The sequence below is a fragment of the Delphinus delphis genome, chromosome 20 (assembly GCF_949987515.2).
Source record: "Delphinus delphis chromosome 20, mDelDel1.2, whole genome shotgun sequence".
NCBI lineage: Eukaryota > Metazoa > Chordata > Mammalia > Artiodactyla > Delphinidae > Delphinus > Delphinus delphis.
The window spans coordinates 32631258-32654888 of NC_082702.1; the positions used below are offsets into that span (position 1 = coordinate 32631258).

The 23631-nt window shown below is 39.2% G+C and overlaps 1 protein-coding gene across 2 annotated transcripts in view; it reads right to left on the reverse strand.

Annotated features, from left to right (window-relative positions):
- The window catches only part of CSNK2A2 (casein kinase 2 alpha 2), a 38657-nt gene that overhangs the window by 6244 nt on the left and 8782 nt on the right, over window positions 1-23631 (reverse strand). For both annotated transcript variants that reach the window (XM_060000237.1, XM_060000236.1), the window contains exons 3-10: window positions 22423-22524; window positions 19779-19829; window positions 10173-10232; window positions 5173-5256; window positions 4252-4362; window positions 3319-3420; window positions 2346-2446; window positions 1369-1517 (exon numbers count right to left, since the gene is read on the reverse strand). In XM_060000237.1, coding sequence (XP_059856220.1) covers window positions 1369-1517; window positions 2346-2446; window positions 3319-3420; window positions 4252-4362; window positions 5173-5256; window positions 10173-10232; window positions 19779-19829; window positions 22423-22524 — 760 coding nt within the window. The remainder of the gene's footprint in view (window positions 1-1368; window positions 1518-2345; window positions 2447-3318; window positions 3421-4251; window positions 4363-5172; window positions 5257-10172; window positions 10233-19778; window positions 19830-22422; window positions 22525-23631) is intronic.

Sequence of the window (23631 nt, forward strand, 5' to 3'; positions counted from 1 at the left end):
ACACCATAACAGACCCAACCTTCTTCCACAGTGACATAGACACAGGCTACCAGGAAGTCAGGGTCAGGAGGGCAACCAAAATTACAGACACTGAGGAATGATCAGGGGGAAATGCTCTCACAATCAACTTGTATACCTCTTCAGAGTACAAGTTCAACTGCTAAGACTCAGGAAAAAGAGAGGCACAGAAACACCCATTTCCCACTGTTCAAAATTTCTACTGATTTTCTTATGTGTTGTTTTTCCTTGAATACTAACATCATATCCAACTCCCATTTCTTCAAAGTATGTGCAATAGATAGTAAACACTTTGGAGGAAAGGGTGAATAAAAAGAGCTACTAGAAGAACTATCGATTTTAAGCAACAGTGTAAAAATTTTTTTATAGAAGTATAGTATGTATTCAGAAAAGTAGACAGATCATGATTTGCATAATATAAACATCAGTGTTCTTAATTCAGTCAAACTCAGAGTGTAAAAATAGCTTTCTGTGACAGAAAGACAACCATTTACACTTGTCTGAGGTCTGGAAGAATGAAGGGTAACACCTTTTAAATCTGCTGTCTACTAATGCTTATGGGTTACCAGGCTCAAGACCACAGAGCAATGTATTCTTCAGGCAAGATTTAGTTAATTTCCAGAGAGGAAAAAAAGGAGAAGGAAAGAGCATATTGGTCAAGCAAGAGGTAGGCTGAAACTTCTCATCTCACTTCAGACAGAAAATTGAGACAGATCACTTAACCTCCCTCACTCTCAGTCTCCTCTGTGACTGGTCTAAATGACGTCACACTGCCTTTAATGAGAGGAGAGTCTGGGACATACTTTATCAGTGGGGAGAACCATACACATGCAGACCGATAAGCAAGTGCATAAACTGAATATACACACATACTTTAAAGTGAGACCTAGGAAGTCTGTAATTCAGATAGGATTTTAGCGAGGTCCTGCCATACCTGCTTTCCTTTCCTCAAATTCCTTGTATTTATTTATCTTATTTCCTTCTTTAAAAATATGCTATGGTCACCTTACTACTTTCAACAAATCACTTTTTTTTTGAGGCGGAAAAAAAAATCTTTGATTAGGTTTCCACACAAATGTATATATTTGAAAACAAAACTTTAGATACTTGTCATCTATCAACTCAGGGTCATAGGCAATGGTCATACAGATCAGACTCAAGGGAACTACAGCGAACAAGCAAACACCTTTGGGCAACTAGAAACAGATCTGCAGAGCTGTTTCAAGAGTCAAACTAATGAGGCCAAATCCCAAGCATGATTCATCCAAATACCCAGAATTCTCTTGTCAGGCCTCAAAGATAAGGAGTAGAAGAATTTCCCTTTGACAGATCAGGTCCCTGGAAACTCACAGAAGTATGGGTGCTCCATGGCCTCTTTGGCAGTCAGTCTCTGTTGATGGTCATATCGCAGAAGTTTGTCCAGAAGATCTAGGGCCTCAGGGCTGACGAGGTGTCTGTTCTCACTATGGATAAAATTTTCCCAGCGTTTCCGTGAATGTCTGAGAAGAAAAGGAAAGCATTGGTATTCTGAGATTAAATTCAACAAGAATTCTTACATATTAGGGTTAAAGCCAACAAAGTCTTAGAACACTGTGTTGATTACAAGCTCATTAAATCTCATTCTTAATGTTACCTGTCCCCCCCCCATAGTTATGATCACAGCATCCTCAAACAAAACAGTGCTCTGTGACTGATACATAGAATTAATTATAATGTCTGCATCTGATTTAAACTTTGTAGAACCTTTCTAGATAGTTTTTTATGCCCCAGACTTTTAGTCAATTCTGGGTGAGGCACGGAGGTAGCTGAGTAATCTTTATTGTTCAGCAGATATATTTAAAGAGCTAGCTTCAGAAACATGGAGGTTCCATAAAATTACTGTCTGAAAATTGTCAACACAACATCTACGTTTCAACACTATTGTACTGTATCTGAAAATATGCCTTAAAATTTGCTCCCTTACAGAAAATCCATTACACAGAACAAGAAGAAACTACAAATCTCTTACTGAAAGAAGAATCACAGCTTTCTAAGATTTTCCATTAAAATAAGCCATATGCTATTCCAGAAAGTTTTCTGTAGCATGATTTTGTCTTCCATCTTCTATTGATAAACAGGCTATCTCTTAGAGAAGTAAAATGATTAGAAGACACATGTAAACAATGCCCAAATTTCTCAAGTTAAAAAATATATATGGGGAAAAAAAAGAATATTTCAATTCTGATATAATTAGAAAGGAGAAAGAGCTTTAGAAAGTGATTTCAGCTAACCTTTTCACTTCTGAATTGGGTAAATTAAGACCCTCTTTCTTTCTCTCTCTTACTTACTGTCCCAGGATATCGTTGAAGTGTGGATCTAGGTCTATGTGATACTTCTTCAGATACCCATACAGCTCATCTGTACCCAGAACCTTGGCAATGCGAACAAGCTGAAACACAAAACAAACTGACCAAATTACTGAGCACAGCCCGCGGGGATGCTGGACCAAAGAATTAGGAGACTTCCACATCACTAAATTTCCAGGGAACAGATACAGATCTGAGCCCGGGGCGGACAGGCAGCAGACTCACAGATATGAAGTTCACATGAATGCAAATTTCCAAAATGCCTTTAAAATGATAACACAACTTATGACAATAATATTCTAGAGGCTGATGATTATGGGAACATAAAACCTAATGATTAGAATCTTTTTTTTTTAAATAAATAAATTTATTTATTTATTATTTATTTTTGGCTGCGTTGGGTCTTTGTCGCTGTGCTCGGGCTTTCTCTAGTTGCGGCGAGCGGGGGCTACTCTTCATTGCAGTGCGTGAGCTTCTCATTGTGGTGGCTTCTCTTGTTGCGGAGCACGGGCTCTAGGCACGTGGGCTTCAGTAGTTGTGGCTCTCGGGCTCTAGACCACAGGCTCAGTAGTTGTGGCGCATGGGCTTAGCTGCTCCACAGCATGTGGGATCTTCCCGGACCAGGGCTAAAACCCGTGTCCCCTGAATTGGCAGGCGAATTCTTAACCACTGCACCACCAGTGAAGTCCCTAATGACTAGAATCTTGTTTTATTAGACAAGGAGGTACCTGACTTCCTCATAGACACAATTTGGAAGTTGGGCAGAACACAGCACACTACCTGTCTCTATCTTTGGGGACCACAGACAAGATTTTGTGAAACTCTTTACCCTGAAGAAAAGCTTATATGCAGATACTGGATGATATTTAGTGGCTCAACAACAGCATCCCTATCGAGATGCTATTTTCTTGGCATCTGCCTCCAAATGGATAGGAGCCAGATGATGTTTGCTTACCTGGTCATAGTTATCCTGTCCATGAAAGAAGGGCTCCTTTCGAAAGATCATGCTCGCTAACATACAGCCCAAACTCCACATATCCAGGCTATAATCATACATCTGAGGAAATAAAGACAACCGTCAGTCAAGGGTGTTACAGATGTCATTTTTCTGATCTGAGTTTCTAGGTTTCTAGTCTTTAGTTGACCTCTTCAGATATTTTAAAATTCAAAGCCAAAAAAAAAAAAAGTAGCTGAGAAAAGTCCATAATTATCATTTTGGGGTAGAATAAAGACTGGATTTTATTTTATTTTATTTATTTATTGGCTGCATTGGGTCTTCGTTGCTGTGTGCGGACTTTCTCTAGCTGCAGCGAGTTGGGGCTACTCTTCGTTTTCATACGTGGGCCTCTCACTGTGGTGGCTTCTCTTGTTGCGGAGCATAGGCTCTAGGTGCGCGGGCTTCAGTAGTTGTGGCATGTGGGCTCAGTAGTTGTGGCTCTTGAGCTCTAGAGCGCAGGCTCAGTGGTTGTGGCACACGGGCTTAGTTGCTTCGCGGCATGTGGGATCTTCGTGGACCAGGGATGGAACCCTTGTCTCCTGCATTGGCAGGTGGATTCTTAACCACTGTGCCACCAGGGAAGTCCCAAGTCTAACTTCTTCAGCCAGGTGACAGATTCCTGGGAATGGTACCCAAAAGGTGGCAAACCTTTTCCCCAAAAGTAGTGAGGTCGTGGATGGAATGTAGGCCCAGTTCTGTAGCTGTTTTTTCCTAAACTGTCTCCCCGGGAACCAAGATCATTTACAATGATCCTGGATACATACCTTTTGTATCCAAGACTGGCTTTTAAATGTATCCAAATTGACTAAATAAAAACCAGGAAAAAGAAAAAGCCAAGAAAAGCCCTAGCAAAGGTAAAAAGAACCCAGAGGTGCTTCACTAACATTTTACCTGATAGTCCACAAGGAGCTCTGGTCCCTTGAAGTACCTGGAGGCTACGCGGACATTGTACTCCTGGGCGGGATGATAAAATTCCGCCAGACCCCAGTCTATCAGTCGCAGCTATAAATACGACAGAAATAAGACATGTGAAAGGAGTGTCTCCAGATGCCTGTGTCTTACAACAAGGCCACATCTAATTAATAACAATTATTTGCCCACATAAAAAATGTTAGCAAGTGCACTGGCTAAAAAGATACACTTTTCAGCAACTGTTAAGAGGTCATTTCTAGAGCAGAGCACTTGGAATCTTATTTGCTTTTTCTTTTTTAAAATTTAAATTATCCTGGCTTATCATTCTCTCTAGATCAATAAAGCTTAAGCTTGTCTTCTGCCTCCATACCAGCTGCATGTGTTAACATACCCCCTCATTACTGACAGCTTTCATTATAAGCTCTAGTCATTAACAGAAAAGGTTGGGGACATGTGCCCCACTCCAGGATTGAAGCATTGCTCTAGCTTTTCATTAATCTAACACTAGCTGATTCATTTACTCACCAGTCAGGGACAATCAGAACTGAGAATAGAAAATAGGAGGGACCCAAGTATACTTTTTAAGGCCAGGCAGGTTGGTCTGAGGGTCATTAAGAAAGGAAGTAAAAATCACCAGCTGTAGTTTCTGTCTTGAGGCCCTCCAGAAAATCATGACCAAAGTAAACAAGTGACTACAGTCAGGGTCAGCTGTCTACTCTTCTTGTGTACTATGCTTATGTGAAGTAGAAACCAACACTGGAGACTAGAGAAATAACAGTATCACAAGTCTGCCAAAGAAAACAGCATGGGTCTTCAGAAACTACCTAGGTACTGGCCAGAGTTTTGATTGGCTCTAAGCCTTCCAATGAAAGGCTTTTCACTGCCTGGCTGTAATGGTACCTTTTTCTGTTGGTGATCTATCATGACATTGTGAGGTTTCACATCCCTGTGCATGATTCCCTTGCTGTGGCAGTAATCCAGAGCCTATTAGATAAGAAAGCACAGAGAAAAGTAAGCAAACCCTCTACCACCCCGCAATGCAAGCATATTCTTTTTATTTTTTTTGATTCTGAAAGCTTTTATTGAGCATTGTCAAATTTGTAAGCTTCATAGGTATGGACATCATATTTATAAATGCCCTTCTGTAAGTGCTACCATAGATGTGAAATTCTTGCCTTTAATATCATCTTTGAAAATGTTAAATTGAGAATTCTGTTAACAGTTTAAGAATTGGCATATTGTATTACTGCAAGAGATCTGATTTTCAGCATCTGCAAGCATATTCTTATTTGTTTGTGACAGCTTGATCTGAATACAGCCTCTCAAGGGGCAGCCTTACTGTCTGTAACAAAAGAGAAAAAACATGCTTCAGAAGGCACCCCTTGCTCTCTGAGCACACTATGCTGGCAGCTGGTAGAAAGGGGGCTGTGGAGAGGACACCAAGGGCTATGATGAAGGTTTCTTAAAAAGTGGGAATGATATACTTCTTTAGGTGCTCCTCTCCTACTTGTAGCTGGTAGCAATAAATCAGCCACCTCGATTTAGAAATCATACATTAATCTGTTGGTCTAATTTGATGAGTTTAAAACCAGATCTAGGAACCACACTGGAGTCACTTCTCTTATGAGTTCAACGACATGAAAAGAGTACACGTGGACATGAAGAATGACATCCAAATATATCTGCAATATGACTTGTCTTTTAGATAAGTGCCCCATGTGGGTTTTCTAGATTAACATATATTCTAATATTAGTATTTTCCTTAAAAATAATCCCTGAGCCAGTTGGTCTTTAAGAATTATGTTATGACTCTACAAGTCAATGATTTTTTAGTAAATTCCTCAAGCTGTGCCACCATTACCACAATTCATTTTTAGAAGTTTTTCATCATCCCAAGAATTTCCCTTAAGCCTGCCTGCAGTCAACCCCCAATCCCATCTACCTCCTACCTCCTTCCTTCCTTCCCCTCTCCTCCCAACCACTGCTCTACTACCACCTGTTGCTACAGATTTGCCTCTTCTGGACAGTCATCAAATGAAATAATACAACACACAGTACTTTATCTTCTTTTGCGCAGCATACTGTTCCTAAGATTCATCCATGTTGCTTTTTTCATTGCTGAGTAGTATTCCATTGTATAAGTATACTAGTTGAAAGACATTTGGTTTGTTTTAACTTTTTGGCTATTGAGACTAATGCTACTTATGAACATTCATGTACAAGTCTTTAAGAGGACGCACATTTTCATTTCTCTTGGGTAGATTCCTACAGGTGAAGTGCTAGGTTGTATGTACGTTTACATTTAAACTTTTAAAGAATCTGCCTAATTGTTTTCCAAAGTGGCTGCACCATTTTACATTACCATCAGCACCATATGAGAGGGTTCCAGTTTCTCTACATTCTTGCTAACACTTGTTATTATCTTTCTGATTACAGCTGTTCTAGTGGGTTTGATGAGGAATATCATTGTGGTTTTGATTTGTATTTCCCTAATGAGTGATCAAGTTGCATATCTCTTCATATACTTTTGGGCTATCTCATATCTTCTTTGGACAAATGTTGATTCAGATCTTTCACCCATTTCTTATTTGGGTTGTTTGTTTTAAACAATATAAAACTTTGCTCCTAAATCTCCCTTTTCTAACACAGTAACTATTTTCATAAATTTCAATGTTGGGCCCTTTGGCTTGTCTTAAAAAGCACTTGAAGCCTACATGAGGCCCATAATATACTCTTTGAATAATGATAGCAACCCATAATCGTATGGTACCTACTATGTGCTTGACACTGAGAGCTCTTGCAAGGTGGAGTTTTCCATGGGACAAGATTAGGGTTTCTCGACGTCAGCACTGTTGACATCTGGGACCAGATAATTCTTTGTTGTGGGGAGTGGTCCTGTGTATTATAGGATGTTTAGCAGAATCCCCAGCCTCCACCCATGAGATGCCAGTAGTGTCCCTCTGACTGTGACAACCAAAAATGGTTCCAGACATTGCCAAATGTCCCCTGAGGGACAAAGTTAACCTGGTGGAAAATCACTGGACTAGACTAGCAAGGGCATTGTACCAGGCATCTCTAAGTGGGAGGGAATATATAATCCAGAGAATGATCCATAGAACCAACAATCCAAGAATAAGCAAACTTTGCTTTCCCCAGACACAAAAGAGTATACAGTGTACAATGCTTTTCATATGAAGGTCAAGAACAGGGAAAACTAAGAGATATGGGAACATATGTATATGTATAACTGATTCACTTTGTTATAAAGCAGAAACTAACACACCATTGTAAAGCAATTATACCCCAATAAAGATGTTAAAAAAAAAAAAGAACAGGGAAAACTAAACTATGGTGGTAGAGGTGAGAATATAATCTATGCAAGGAGAGAAACAGTCTATTTTTGCACTATATGGTAGCCACCAGCCACATGAGGCCATTGAATGCTTGAAATGTGACTAGTGTGACTAAGGAACTGAATTTTTTATTTTACTTAATTTAAATAGCTACCTCCGGACAGTAGCTACTGTACTGGACAGCATAGTTCTGTGTCAGTGTGGGTGAAGGTTTCACACTTAAGTAAAATCAAAAAACTATACCCTTAGGATTTCTTCATTTCATCTATGTAGGTTCTACTTCAATTTAATTTTTCTCTTTGTCTTATTTTATACCAACAGTTGCAGCAAGATTCCACAGTGGCTCTGTGGCAGTGCTGTAGAGAACCATGGCTCCTGAGGACACACCTCCCTAAATCGGAATCAGGAGCTCAGACCTGGTGGGAAGCCTCAGCGAGTCACTGAGCAATCACTCTGCAGCCCTCAGCCTAGTTCCTTCTGCATTTTCTACATTCCACCTACATTTCCTCTCTCCCATCCCCGTTTTTTTTTTTTTTTTTTCTTTTCTATGAGAAAATTTAGCAAGTGTTGATTCTGTTATTTTGCCTGGTCTTTGTCCAAAGGAATAAACTAATTAGGACCACAGTACCTGAGGTGTGAAAAATACCTGAGGAAAGCAGAGGCTGAACAAATACAGTAAGGGAATAAATTCTTTTGCCACTAGTCAGATTCCCTGTGGAGTTATTAACTGCTTTTAAATTCCTTGGGGGAATTATTTCAATTTAAAAATCTGATCGTTTCTGACCATTAAGCATGAAAGAGGTTTTTCAAGTTTCATCTGGGGCTCTGCCTCATTAGCACAAAGTATGACCCACCGCATAGCTGCTACCCCCAGAAGGCAGAGAGGACATCAGACACTGCCATCGGAACGACCAGCCTGTACCACTGCTATGCTGTTACCTGATCTAAGGACAACTGCACTAGGTTATATATCTTACCTTTGGTGTGCTAGTTAACCACAAAATCTTAATACCTTACTTAAAAAAAATAACCAGCTGTGAGATTTGGATTGCTGCTCTCACGGAGTGAATGCCTGGGATTTTCTGAGAAGCCCTAGGAAACAGACTAGCCTGACAGTTCACAGCACTGCAAACCTCTGCCCACCAAGGCCTTCCATTCTAGCCCGGAGGGGATATGAAGAAAGGTAGAAAGGTGTGATAAACCAAGTTCAACTTTCTTCATCTTTCTGATCTTAATGACAAAGACTCATTCGCCATAGGAGTGAATCCACCACCTTGGCTCGAATGATTAGTTTGTGTAAGTGCTTGTAAGAAAACACATTCACTTCACATAAAGCTAGTCCTTCAAATTCCCATTCCTTAAAGCCTAAGCCTTGATTTAACTTGTATTTTCTTCGAGCAGCTGTTCATAATCCCATCAAAACTCCATCCTGACAATTTTCTTCAATAATACCAATACCTTAGACACCTCTATATTCCTATAGAGGTTCTTAAATTGAGACCCATCCATTCCACCCTATAACTTTATGTAATGATGTATATTTTTACATGCATTGGTGGCGCGGGGGGCGGGGTGGGGTTCATAGCTTTCATTAGATTCTTAGTGATCCATGACCCTAAAAAAACACTGTATTCCATTTTACAAACCTTTTTAGAATTCTTTACTTAAGCATTTACCTAACCAAATTAAAAAAGATCATTCCTCTGTCAATCAATAACACTTGAAAATTTCAGTCTCCTAGAAGGTCCACCCGTCACCTCTTCTTGCATGTTAAGGTTAACAAGCCGGGGCTAAATGGGTGGGTTATCTCATACAAGAAGGGGACTATGAGAAATGGCAAGAAAAGGATGTAAAATGCCATAAAATGCCCACCATCCCTGTATGCATGTCCTTCCACGATGTGACTTCAATGCTCTGCCCATGAAAAGTGGAGTTTACTTCTCCACCCTTTGATTCTAGGTTTGGCCACATGACTTGCTTTGGCCAACAGGGCATTAGCAAACGTGACACAAGCAGAGGCTTGAAAAGTGCTTACATATATCGCGGTTTGCCCTGTCTTGCTCTTAGGACCTGATGAGACCACCATGGGAAGCAGTCCAGACCATCCTGGAGAATGAGACCTCAGCTATTCCAGCTGCCATCCCAGATACGTGAATGAGGCCATCCTGGACCATCTTGCCCTAGTCAAGTTGACCCAGACCAAAAGACTCACTCAACCTACTCACTGAATTATGGGAAATAATAAATCATTTTTAAAAAGTCACTAAGTTTGGGGTGATTTGTTATGTAATGAAAACTAGTTGTAAGTATTAATTAAGCAGCAAAAACAAAACAAAATGAAAAACAGTAAACAAAAAACCAAGGACCAACAAGAGGTATGTTCTAACCTCTGGTATAATGTCCCCTGTACCACTAACTTAACCATTTTTCTCAGTTCCACTGAAGTTTCTATGTAAAGAGTCCACAATGGAGGCCTCATTGTAAGTTAACCCCCCATCCCAAACCAAAAAACACCTCTTTTCAAATTTCACAGTTTATGTCACTTACTTTAAGTAGTTCATACATATAAAACCGGATATCAAAGTCTGTCAGGATCTGGTAGAGTTGCTGAAACAGATTTCAGAAAACATTAAGTTAATTTAGTCTTATTGCATCTTGTTATCCAAAGTTGGTCATTATTCTCTGTAAACTTAGTGCTTAAGTCATTGAAGAATCCCACCACTTTTTACTACCTGATCTGGAACAAATGAGGGCAAAGACTAAAGACAAGGGTCTAACACTTTGGTTTTCAGAAGAAAAAACGAAAGGAATTCCAAGGGGAGAAGAAAAAAAACCATTTACACCAACTTGGATCTTTTAAAAACCTGTGTAATGCTCCATGATATCAACACCCACAATTACATTATTATGAAGTCCAAGTTGTCCAATTGTCCTCATATTCTTACTGAACTTCAAACAAACTATCCCCACTGCAGCACCACAGTTTACTTTAGAGAACCAAGTTCCGAGCAGATAGCAGAATCTGAAAAACTTCATTAGCCCACATGGTAAAATGATGGCAAGATAGTCTGTTCATGAAACCCAAGGAAAATGAACTGCTATAGCATTTGGAGATGGCAAGAGACTTTAAAAAAAATCTATAACCTCCACTCCCTCAAAACCACTTCCAGGCTGGAAAAAAGAACACTTCATAGGCAAAAACTGATGGGAGCTAAAGACGTAAAATGTTTAGGGGGGAAAAAAAGGAGTGGTGGAGTGAGATGTTTAAAAAAAAGGAAGGAAGGAAGGAAAAAAGGGAGGGAGGGATGGATGGATGGATACCAGTTCTGAAAATGATTCCAGGCCTAAATGACATACCAGTGTAAGTTTTCGTAATTGGTAACCCAAAGACCCACTCACTGGGAGTTTTGTCTGTTTGTTTAATTTCAATTTCTAAGAGATGGAGTAGAATTTACGCATCCAGGTTCATTTAAATCATCACAAACCCCATCAGAAACTATATTATTATTTTAGACAATCAATTCCAAGTAAATCTCTTTCCCCATCAGTCCAAGCAGCACCTTCCGTAAAATTAATCAGTACACCTTTATTAAACCTATTTTGTTTCTCTCTTTACTGGAAGACTCAAGCCATGTAGGGAATCTCTCCAAGGAGCACAGAGCAGCGTATACAATGCGTTCGTGTAAAAAAGGAGGGGAAACTAAAACTACACATGCATATTTGTATCTGCAAGAACGACTTTTCACTGTGTACCACTTTATATTTTAGATCCATGTAAACATACTACCTGTTCAAAAAAAATTTTTATGAAAAACAACAGATTTACCAAGAATCGAATCCAACATTTTCGAACACCAGGCAGGACTTAGCCTCTTTCTCAAATTTCCCCTTTTAAGTAAGAGTAATTCTCCCTCCAGCTTAGTAAGAGTGTCTGATTTCACTCATGGCACTGTAGAAAATGAACACATACTTTCCAGTATACTGGTGGTGGCTTGGAGCTGCTCCACCACTGAAGGCTGACCCTGCTTGGGACTGAATTGCATTTAGGCCCAACGGCATGAACGTGCCACCACTTCTGCTCCCGAGAGACTCAACTGCATAACAGCTAAACACCCAAGTGTTTTGTTCTCCCCCAGCTCTGCATAGCGAGAAAGGCTTCTCAGCAGCACACTGACAGTCTGTATGTACAGACACAGGCCGAAGATAGCATCTCTTCGGGTGCCAAATCAGCTCTTCCTCTGAGAGTTAAGGAGATCACTCCCAGAGACTGTGCCAAGTTGAACCTCAAGTCAATAAACAGACAATGAAAGTGAAAAGGGCATTTTCTAATAACCCTCAGAGGGCTAGAATATTCTATTTCCAGAAAACAAACATGGGCTGTTTTATTATTTGGACCTTTATCCACGGAAGGCTTTCCTCTCATACCATGCGGTATCTATCCCAAGCATCCATGCGAGTATTAAGGGATAAAAACAAATGTCCTTGGGCTGCCAACACAGTATTTCTAGCTACTCTAACCAATATCAATTTTATGTAACACAAAAAACACCAGCTGACTATAGGGTTTAGGCCTAATACATTACAAAGTCTTGAGTGACAGGCTGATATTCACTTTCGGTTTTCAGGAGCTCTGGGAAGGAGACCAAACTACACCTGTAACATTTTACCACCCGGGCCTGAAATTTAGGACTCACCAGAGTCCGGGGAGTACCTTCCTCCAACTTTTGTAGCTGTTTCTCCACTGCAGCCCCCAGGAGTTCCCCACTCTGACCAAAGAAACCTGTCTTTGCCACCTCTGTTCTTCCCTCCCCCATATCTAGAATGCCTGCCCCTCCCCCTTAAGCTGGTAAAGTCATAACCATCCCATCCGGGTGCCACAGAGCCCACAGTGGTCTCTTCCTTCTCTGAACCCCCAGGCTATTCACTGTTCTCTGGGGCGCTCACAGGACACCTACAGCAGCAGCGTGCCTAGAGTTAATGTTCTGCACTCGGGTACTGGCGGTGACCCGAAGTTCTCAGGATACTTTCTCACTCTGCTGTGAACAAGAGGCTTCTTCACCTTGCCCACACGCCAAGAGCCCCACGCCACCGCCCCTGCGTATCGAGGCATATGCATGCTGGGGAGGAACGGATGCCACAGCTGCTGGCAGTCACTAATTTGGTGATTAAAGATCTCTGAACTTTCCCTCCCTCAGGCATGTCAAGGGTCCACCGTACAACTCTGTCTGTGGACAGCAACTCTGTCTGTGGACAGCAACTCTGTCCTTGCACAGCAGAATAACATGTTTTATATAGCCCACACCACGTGTGGCAATTCTGTGCTTGTACACAGAAGGCAGTCAATAAATGTCTTTGACGATGCTCACTAGTCAATGGAACAAAATTAAAACTGTCTTCAAGAAACAGAAGTACTAAGATTCCATGACAAATTAGGAAGGGAAATTTCACAAGAAGCACACTTCTCGTCCATTTTTCTTAGCTACGTGGAGAACATCCTTAACCAACCAACTGCAAAATGTTGTCAGGAAGTTAGTTTTATTTACATTTTCATAAAGTAATTGACTTACCAAAAACAAAACAAGCCTATACTTCCCGGAAGATTACAAAGGTGCTGAGAAAGAAACTATTCACCAATCCTAGTTTGGTTCCAAAGCCTCAAACACACTGGCATTTCCCTAGAAGTCAGTTATACTCCAGGACTATTCCAAGGGCCCAAGGTAGAAATCTCCTGGGACTTTTAATTAACCTCAGAAGGTCTGAGAAGAAGAATGGGAAAAATGCAATTTGACCAAGAGAATCAGTGCCTTCTTGGTCTAAAATCAACATCCAGAAAGGAATGGCCACAAGTGGGCCTCACTCACGCTGTCTACACACAGTTCTTCAGGCTCCAGTCGCGGTGCAGCTAGATTCCAAGGCCCCATCCCTAACGACTGTCATTCAGGAGGACTTCTCACTTCAAGAAGGTTCCCAGCCAGATGTGGGAATCACCAGCACAGCAAACTCTCACGCTGCACACACAGCTTGCATATTCCCTGCCATACACAGCTCGGTCTACGTCCAGAAACCAGTGGTCCCCACGTAAAAGGAGAAGAAAAAGTGGGGGGAGTGCGAAATAAAGTAAAAGTGAAAGGTGCTGAATGCAGGAGGCACCCATTTTAGCACTGTTCACACATAACCCCAAGATCCAGAATGAAACCCAAGAGCAACATTTTTAGAAACTTATGGAAGCAGAAAAAATCATTAATCAAGAACATCAAAGTTACTACAAATCACCCGAAAATGTCTTACAAAGAAATGACAAAATAATGTCAGTGATCTATAATAAAAGTAAATTTTGTTCCCCCAATTAAGGAAACTTTATTTAGTCTGTGAATGCACCATCTCCACATCGGACCCTAACAGCATTAACAAGGCCTCAAGATAATCAGGTAGTCAAGGCCTAATTCTATGTGAAAGATATAAAATTTTCTACAGATTAATATGGGTCTACCATCTTCTCAAGATGAAGCCCATTTGGGATGTCTTAAACATTTTTTAAATGCCCAAATTATATACATTTTACTTAAAATATATACTTATTTTTATTGATACTTTTCCAAAGGCATAGGAAACTGAGAGGCATGTCTCAACAAAAACTCTTTCTACCTTAAAACAGTACCTTAGCTTCCTTGAGACAATTCTGAGTTTGGAAGTTTTCTGTAACTATTCATTCCAACGTTTAGAAACTGGCTTTTCCTATTCATTTGCTTTCAAATTTTGTCTTTTGTTCTAAGTATCACCATGTATCTTTTATTATCACTTTCACATATATGAAGCATAACTGATGATTTTAAGGAGAAACTGACCAAACCAGTACCACTACCACAAAATAAAATATCAAGGGAAAAAATTATCAAGGCCATAGAAGATCTGAACAAGATTTAAATTAACAAGCTTGATATAAAAAAATGACTGTGTACCAAAGCCACAAAGCAACCATCAACAAATTCCAAATAATCAACATTATACAGATCATGTTTTCTGGACACAGTGCAATCAAATTAGGAACCAACTAAAAGAATCAATAAAAAAAAATAAACAAAAAAATACCAAGTGGATCCTGAGTGGACATTCCCAGGACAATAATTACTGGGAAACTTTTGAATATAAACTCTATACTATATATTAGATGGCATCATAATATAAATATTAAATTTCTTAAGTGTACTAACAGTATTGTGGTTATACAGGAAAATGTCACCTAGTTCCAGTGATGGCATATTTAAAAGTGAAGTATCATGATGACTACAACTTACTTTAAGATGACTTCAACAAAAAGAAAGACAAAGAGGGGAGGGTGAGGAAGAGGTGAGAAATAACTACAAATGTGGCAAAATAATAACAGCTAGTAAATCTAGGTAATGTAAGCGTATTAACTGTGCTCTTTCCAATTTTCAGTAGATTTAAAATTTTTCAAAGTAAAAGATTTGGGGAGAAAAACCCAAATCCACAAGTTTGGAATCTGTACTTGTAATTTGAAAACTATACAGAAGTGAGTTACATAACCATGGAATGTGGCTACAATGGTGCTTGGGGTTGTACAGACTTAAAGCACACTTACTACCAATTAAGAAAGACAGAAACAAATCAAATGAGATGACTTCAACTCAAGAAGTTAACAGGAAAAAACAGTGAAAACCCAAGAAAGAAAATAATTAAGGAAAAAAGAAGAAAAGCTGGAACAAAATAATTAAGACAGGAGCAGAAACAGAATGAAATAGAAAACCTAACATAAACTCTCTGGGCACAAAACCAAATGGCAATTCTTTGAAAGCATTAATTAAGAGATCTCTAGCAACACTGATTTAAGAAAAAAAAAAAGAGAGAAAAGAGAGTAAAGGTACAAATAATATTACAAATGTAAAGGAAAGCATAATTACAGTCATATTAAGTTTTTAAGTCCTAAGAGAATTCTATTAACAGCTTTATGCGAATATAATTTAAAGTAGACAACTTTAGAAATAATTATCCAAATAGACTCAGGAAGAGATAGAAAACCAGGATAAAACTTTAACCAACAGTATGTTTTAAAAAGGAAAGTGTAGTTCAAAGTCTCCCTTCCCCACCTCAGAAGATACCTACTACCTAGGTCATCCCTATTTTATATAAACTTTCAGAGAATAGAAAGGAAAAGCTATCTAACTTATGTTATGAAGTTAGTATAACCTTGATACCAAAATCAGAAAGACTCTACAATAAAAAGAAATTATACATCAAAATTTATTATCAATTGTATCAATAAAAAATACTGAAAAGAACAGGCTGTGTCACTGTTGATTCACCCCTGATATTTAAACCAAGGACAAACCTTCTCTAGATGATACCTTAAAACCAGTTATTAATACACTTAACAGTAAAATTTTAAAAATACATAAAAACATCTTTTCCTAATAAGATGGACACAGGACAAAATAGCCTGAAGGACACTGGACACTAAATAACTGATTTCCCCACTTATGGCCTGTCATACTATCTGGAAAAAAAAGTAATTTTCCTGTTATGATTTGCTCTTCCAAAACACACATCTACTACCTGATATTTAAGATATTTTAAGTTAACTAAAATGGCATCGTTTGAACATTCAAAGGGGACCTACAGTTTAATAACATGGCAGAACCAACCCATCCTACCTCTGTTTCTTCCCAAAGCTCCTCTAAAATAACTGTAAGATGGACTTCCCTGTTGGTCCAGTGGTTAAGAATCTGCCTTCCAATGCAGGGGAGGCAGGTTTGATCTCTGGTTGGGGAACTAAGATCCCTCATGCCAAGGGCAACTAAGCCCACGTGCCGCAACTACGGAGCCTGTGCGCCACAACTAGAGAGAAGCCCAGGCGCTGCAACGAAAGATCCCGCACGCCACAACTAAGACCTGACGCAGCCAAATAAATAAATATTAAAAAAACAAAAACAAAAACCGTAAGAGGAACAGGGGGATTTACTCACAATGCTAAGAGAATGGAAGAGACAACAAACTTTGAAGCTATAAAACAGATGTCCAGTTGACTTAGCAGACCAAAAAAGCTGAGAATTCTCCCAACATTCGGCCAGCGGAGGGGGCCCAGTAGCAAACACTTCACAATGAAAAACTACAGAAAGGCTCAGGAATTGGTGACCCCAGGTATCACTGAAAAAGGGCAAAGAGATTGAGCTGAAGACAGGAAAATGAGTTTAAAAACACGACACTGAAAAGGGGGAATTAAGTGAAAGTCTACATGGCACTCCCTACAGCTCTCCTCAACTTGAGGCTACTAGGGATGCAGGCAGCCAGGCTTGCACTCTTGAGACGGGAGCTGACAATCAGTAATCAGTAATTTCATTACTCTACAGAGGGAGCAGACATTCAAAAACTGTGACATTTCAGACAACTGTAGCAGAGACAAAACCCAAAAACACCCCCCAAAAAGGAATTTGGAAGGAAAACAGAAAAAGACATGAAGAAGAAAACATAATGGGAAAAAAACCCCACATATTCTCAGTGAGAAAATAGAAGATATTACATAAAACATAAAAGAACAGGATACTATTTTTAAAATTCAGAGAAGAAAATAGAATGCCAATATATGAAGTCTAACATTCGAATGAGTTCTAGAAAGTGAGAACAAGGAAGAAAGGGAAAAAAATAAAAGAACATTAAAAATATTTTTTCAAAATGGAAGGACATGGGTTTCTATACTGAAAAAGCCCAGTAAGTCCCCAGAACAAAGGATGAAAGCAACCTGTATGAAAGCACATCACTGTGAAATTTCAGAGACTGAGAATAAAGAGAAAATACTAAAAGCTTTCAGAAGAAAGAAAACAAAAAACCCAGATTACATATAAGATGAAACCAGAATGGCTTCAGTGGTAATAGTGGTAACAATCTCTTCAAAATTCTGAGGAAATTATTAATTACAACCTAGAATTCTATATCACGGCAAATGTATTAATTGGGAGGATAAAATAAAGATGTTTTCAGATATGCAAGCCTCAAAAAACATCAGTTTCCCATGATCCTTTTAAAGGAAGCTCCTAGAGAATATATGCCACCAAAACATCCTCTTTGTAAGAAGTAAGATTTCTCTAGGAATTAAAAACTGATCCTCTGTATGTTATTAAATCAACAGAACAGCTGTCAATTTAAAAAACACAAAAATACTGAAGTGAGGGACTTCACTGCTGGTGCAGTGGTTAAGAATCCGCCTGCTAATACAGGGGACACGGGTTCCAGCCCTGGTCCAGGAAGATCTCACATGCTGCGAAGCAACTAAGCCCATGTGCCACAACTACTGAGCCTGCACTCTAGAGCCTGCGAGCCACAACTACTGAGCCCACGTGCCACAACTACTGAAGCCTGTGCACCTAGAGCCCGTGCTCCGCAACAAGAGAAGCCACTGCAATGAGAAGTCCGTGCGCCGCAATGAAGAGTAGCCCCCGCTTGCCATAACTGGAGAGAAAAGCCCGTGCACAGCAACGAAGACCAAATGCAGCCAAAAATAAATAAATAAATAAAAACTGAAAAAAAAATACTGAAGTGAAATTTTTACATCTGTGGCTAGATAACTGGTAAAAATTCATTAAGGAAGCAGAAGCACTGAAACCTGAGGGATCTGAAACCTGAGGGATTTCACTATGAAGTTCCATTGAGACCAGTTTTTAAACTTTTGCATTAGGAAAATGTTTGGTTTCATTAAAGCCTATTTCTTAAGAAACACATTCGCAATCATGTACATCTTGATAAACCTCAGTTGTTCACAGCAAAAGTGTGATCAGTTACGTGTATCAGCACAGTACTCTACCAGCTAAGCACTGCTCTGCTAGTTAATGAAAAAATTTACATCCCACTTTTTAGAGTTCACCTTTAAGGAGTCACATCAACAAGGAAACTTGTTACAAGTGGGAAAAGCCATCCAATTGTCCCTCCATATTTGAGGATTCAACAAACTGCGGATTGAAAAAAAAAATTCCAGAAAGTTGAATTTGCTGTGCTCCACCAACTATTTACATACCACTTACATATTAGGTATTACAAGTAATCTAGAGATGATTTAAAGTATACAGGATGACATGCATACATTACATGCAAATACTATGCCATTTTTATTAATATATAAGGGACTTGAGCATCCTCGGGTTTTGGTATTCCTGGGGCTCCTAGAACCAATCACCAATCCCCTATGGATACCAAGGGATGACTGCACTGAATATAAAACTTGCTTATTGTTTTATAAGTCATAAGTCCACTTTTGCTTATTTTCACTAATTATTTTAGAGTGATTACCAAAGAAAAAGTAAATGTGAGGATAAGATGCTTTTACTTTCACCCCAAAGCATCACTCCCCATAGCATCAACTTTCAACTGCTGATTTGGTTTTGTCCTAACTTCCGTCAAAACAAAACCACAAGCCTTTCAAACACTGACAGAGAATTATATTCACCTAAAAGTTCTCTAAATGCCCCTAAAAATCAACACCACTATTTGTTTTTATATTGGTTTTCATATTATGCTCTACCATGTCCAGTATGCCTGGCTCCTTATCAGAAGGTTGCAGTGTTTGAACAAAAATAAATTCACAAAAAGACAGCTTAAAACCACGCTTTTGGAACACTTTAAAGTCTAAATTAACACACCTTATAAACATAAGAAATGTAAATAACTCAAAATAGGGCTTTTCTAAAGCACCGTGACTCTGTCATCTGCTTTGTACAGTGTGCATGAATATACATGCCATCTGACAGCTTGAATCCAAGGTACTATACTGACTTGTTTTCCATTCAAGTCCCGTATCCATTTATCACTTCCTAGCGGTAATATAAGATTTGTATGAAAATTAAAGTTAACACCTACCTAAAACTATGTTGTCTACAACAGGAGCGTTATAAATGAGGCATTAACTTAGACCCAGCCCAGCAGCCCTCCCCAGAGTACGCAAGGCAAAGAGTGATGAGTAATTCCACCTGTGCAAGAACCTAACCACTTTCTGCATTCTGTAGTAATGCTTTAAGGAATCCAATGTTATTTCCTGCTCTCACCAATGACCTTTCCCGGCCCCCTTGTGTTCTAGAGTATCAAGAGTGCTTATCGCCACCTCCCCACTCCCCATTAACCCCATGTCAGAAAGAAAAAGTATATACGCACCTTAAAATCTGTATTATTGATATATTCAAATACCAAAGCTGGTGTCTTTGACTGCAAGAGAGAATATTAATGCTTTGTAAGTTTCAAACAATAAATGTAATTTGCTTCTGTTGTACTGGCCCAACCCCAAATCCCACTTAGATGAAAGAGATTCACTCATCAGGGAGAGCCTATTAAGAAAGAATCCTCTTGAAATTTTAAGTTTGGAATTTGCTTCAAAACAACTGGGGATGGTGGTTGTTGGGAAGTGGGTGGAGTATAGATGGAAAAAAGTTGGCCACAAGCCGCTTAATGTGAGCTGAAGCTGGGTGATGTGTGCAGGGAGGTTCATTATACTATTCATTTTATTTTGTAAATGGTTGCAGAAGTTCATAATAAAGCTTTTGTTTTTGTTTTTTAAGAAGAGTTGTATTCTCTGACCAACCTGTCAGTGGGCCTGGCACATTATGTGAAGATTTATACTCTGCAGTGTTCCAGGTTGCCAACTACAAAAGGAGTGTTACGTTTTCATCTTGGGTTAATGAGCCAGATGCATTTTACAGAATTATCATAGGTCTTGGGAATTTATTACTGGTCTTTTTAGGATCCAGAAAAGTCTATAATTATCAGTAAGGTAGAATGTGAAATTATTGCCTTGGCTAGGGACAATTAGAGAATGTCTCACTTTACAAAGATGTGTTTCCCCCACAAATCATATAAAATCAAGTATTTTTGAGTACTATAATCTTTAATGCAATGAGTACAAAATGTTCAATATTTCCTTGTGTAAATACAGATGTTCAAAAGTCACATCTACCTAAGTAAGGTAAAATAATGCTAACTGGCAGTAACAAGCTTTCAAAATTGAGAGAAAAGCAGGGGCTTAAAGGGTTATAGGAAGAAATAAAATCATCTTGGAAATCTTTACAGCTGTGAAGTTTTGCTCAAGGAAGCAAGTAAAAGTTACCTAGGAAATAGGCCACAGTGCATGCATGCAAGTCTTTGAGCAAGCAGCAGACCTGGTGCAAGGATTCCTCACTGGCCCAAAGTTGAAAGTTTCAACAAGACCACCAGATCTCTCTATAGGCTGGGAGCAAGCCTGTCCCCCTACAAGTTAGGGGATGAGGCTTCCCTATTGGTTTTCGTTCACCTTGATTTACTTGCGTTACATATCATGTAAAACACATACATGCTTTGAGTAACGAATTACAAAAATAGTAAGACAGGAATCATTAAGGTCTGTTAACTTAAAAAAAAAAAGCAAAATGAAGATGCTCTAAGTATAAAACTACACACTGGCCCACACTGCAGGCCATTTTCAAGGATTATGTAGTCCAGAGTTAGTCAATGTAAAATCAATCTGAGCTGATAAGGTTGGGAAACATTTTTAATGCCTCAGATAGAATCCAGCATATAACCATCCTTCTCAATCTTTTCAGGGTCCAAAAGGAAAAACTTTTTTTTTTTTTTTCAATTCAATGATACTGTGTAATCTTGGCAAATTACTTAACCTCTGCAGACTTCAGTTTTCTTATCTATACAATGTGACAACGTGGACAATAATGTTACCCACCCCACTGAACTGTTGTGGGGATTAAAAGACATGATACCATTAAACACAGAACAGTGCCTGGCACACAGTAAGCATTCAATGCATGTCAGCTACATTTTTATGTGGATGTCTTTAGCAGACAGAAGCAAAGACCTACTTCTTAAAAAGCTATCATGGGAGAACAGGGAAATATTCGAGGTAGAACGGGTAAAGAACAGAAATTGAATGGGAAGCTTGGCTAATCATAAACACTTAAGGTTACGTTACTCCCGAGGGAGAGAGAAAACAAAATTAAACAGCACATCTAAAATGGCTAAAAATTAAGCATTTTAACAAAAATATTTAAATTGCATCTGCGTATACAATGTGAGCCCCGACGGTGGATGCAGAATTAAAGACCAGTATGAGAAATAGCAAGATAGTGACCTCAAGGGGTCTGTGGGGCTGTTCAGCTCTCTATGGCAAGTGTCCACATGGAGACACTTCTTATTTCCTTCTACAAACCCAGATTTTCAAATGTCAGGCTTACTTAAGTGAGGTAAAATAATGTTAATTGGCAGTAACAAGCTTTCAAAGTTGGGAGAAATGCAGGGCCATAAGGAAATATTCAGCAAACGTTTGTGGGCCAAATCAAAATAATGAGGTAATAAACCTGGGACAGGGATTTTTTTCTACATAAACTTTTAGGTTCCATAAAAGTGGTGGTGGCGGGCTTCCCTGGTGGCGCAGTGGTTGGGAGTCTGCCTGCCGATGCAGGGGACGCGGGTTTGTGCCCCGGTCCGGGAAGATCCCACATGCCGCGGAGCAGCTGGGCCCGTGAGCCATGGCCGCTGAGCCTGCGCGTCCGGAGCCTGTGCTCCGCAACGGGAGAGGCCACAACAGTGAGAGGCCCGCGTACGGCAAAAAAAAAAAAAAAAAAAAAAAAGTGGTGGTGGCTATTTTATCATTGGGCCACCATGACTTTTTCTGGTTTTCAAAATCAGTTAGTAGTAAAGACAAACACAATCATTCCCACTATATTATAATGATGTTTCCCATTATTTTCAGGTTTTGTGACTTGACATACATAAACACACACACACACACTCTCTCCCGCAACCACCAGGCACCTACCACAGGGTCCTTCACGGTGTCAATCAGCTTAATGATATTTGTTCCACCACGAAGGTTCTCCAGAATCTTAACCTCTCGTTTTATCTTCTTTTTCTTCACTGGCTTAAATACACAAGAGTAATCAGAAGTAAGACTCCTTTTGAAGTTAATAAATAAAACTTTAAAACAATGTTTATATCAAATGGATATTGTACTATCTTGCACGCTGTGTTATGCTAAAGGGCATGTTTAAATTAGAAGAAAAAAAAGAAAAGAAAGATAAAATGGGCCTTCTCATAAGAATCAAATAATTCATGGACTCATACAGCTTATGTGTCAAATCTTTAAGTAGTTACATTTGGGGCACATAAAATTTTGAATACCCATGTCATACTTTAAAAATAAAATGCTTACTAGATAACTAACTGCCAAATGGAAACTGTTATAGCTCTGAACAGCTGTCTATCATGCACTCACAAATGGAAAAACTGAAACAAAATGGTGAGACACCTGCTCTTCCAACGGGTTGCATGTAATTTTGTCTTCTAGGAGCGAAGACCAGTTCACTGACATCAAGTTACAAACTTGTTTCCCAGCTGCTGGCTCCCATGTCCTGTCTCCACTCCCATTTCCTTAATATCTAGAATCTGAAATCAGTTCAGAGCTAGTAAAACTTCCCAAGATATCCCATTCCTAAAGAAAGAGATGATGGGTCAGCAAAGGAGAAAACTGACCTCTGACACAGCAGTGACTGAAAACTCCCACCACCTACAAACCTTTCAATCTGCTGGATAGAAAAATCAAAAACCTTAATCAGAAATACTAGCATTATGTATGTTATTTCTTGTCTTAAATGGGCTAAAGAGTTTGAAGAAGAATAAAAGTAGTTATGGAAAAATAAGCATTATCATAATCAATCATGCTTTTTATAAAGTACTTAAACAGTGACTGGCATATAGGAAGCAGTCAATAAATGTTAGCTTTATTATTTTCAAAATTTTAGTTAGTAATAAATCATATTTCATCCTCACAAAATTCCTATGCAGTAGACTCAGGCAAGTTGAGCTATTTGCCCAAGGTCGCACAGCTAATTCTAAAAAGTGGGGGCAGGATTCTAATCTAGACAATCTGACTGTAGGCCTCACTCTTAACCACTGCACTTTCATTTCCCAAGTGTGGCTATGGCAGAAACATAACTGAGGAAAAGGAGTATTTCACCACTGAGACACC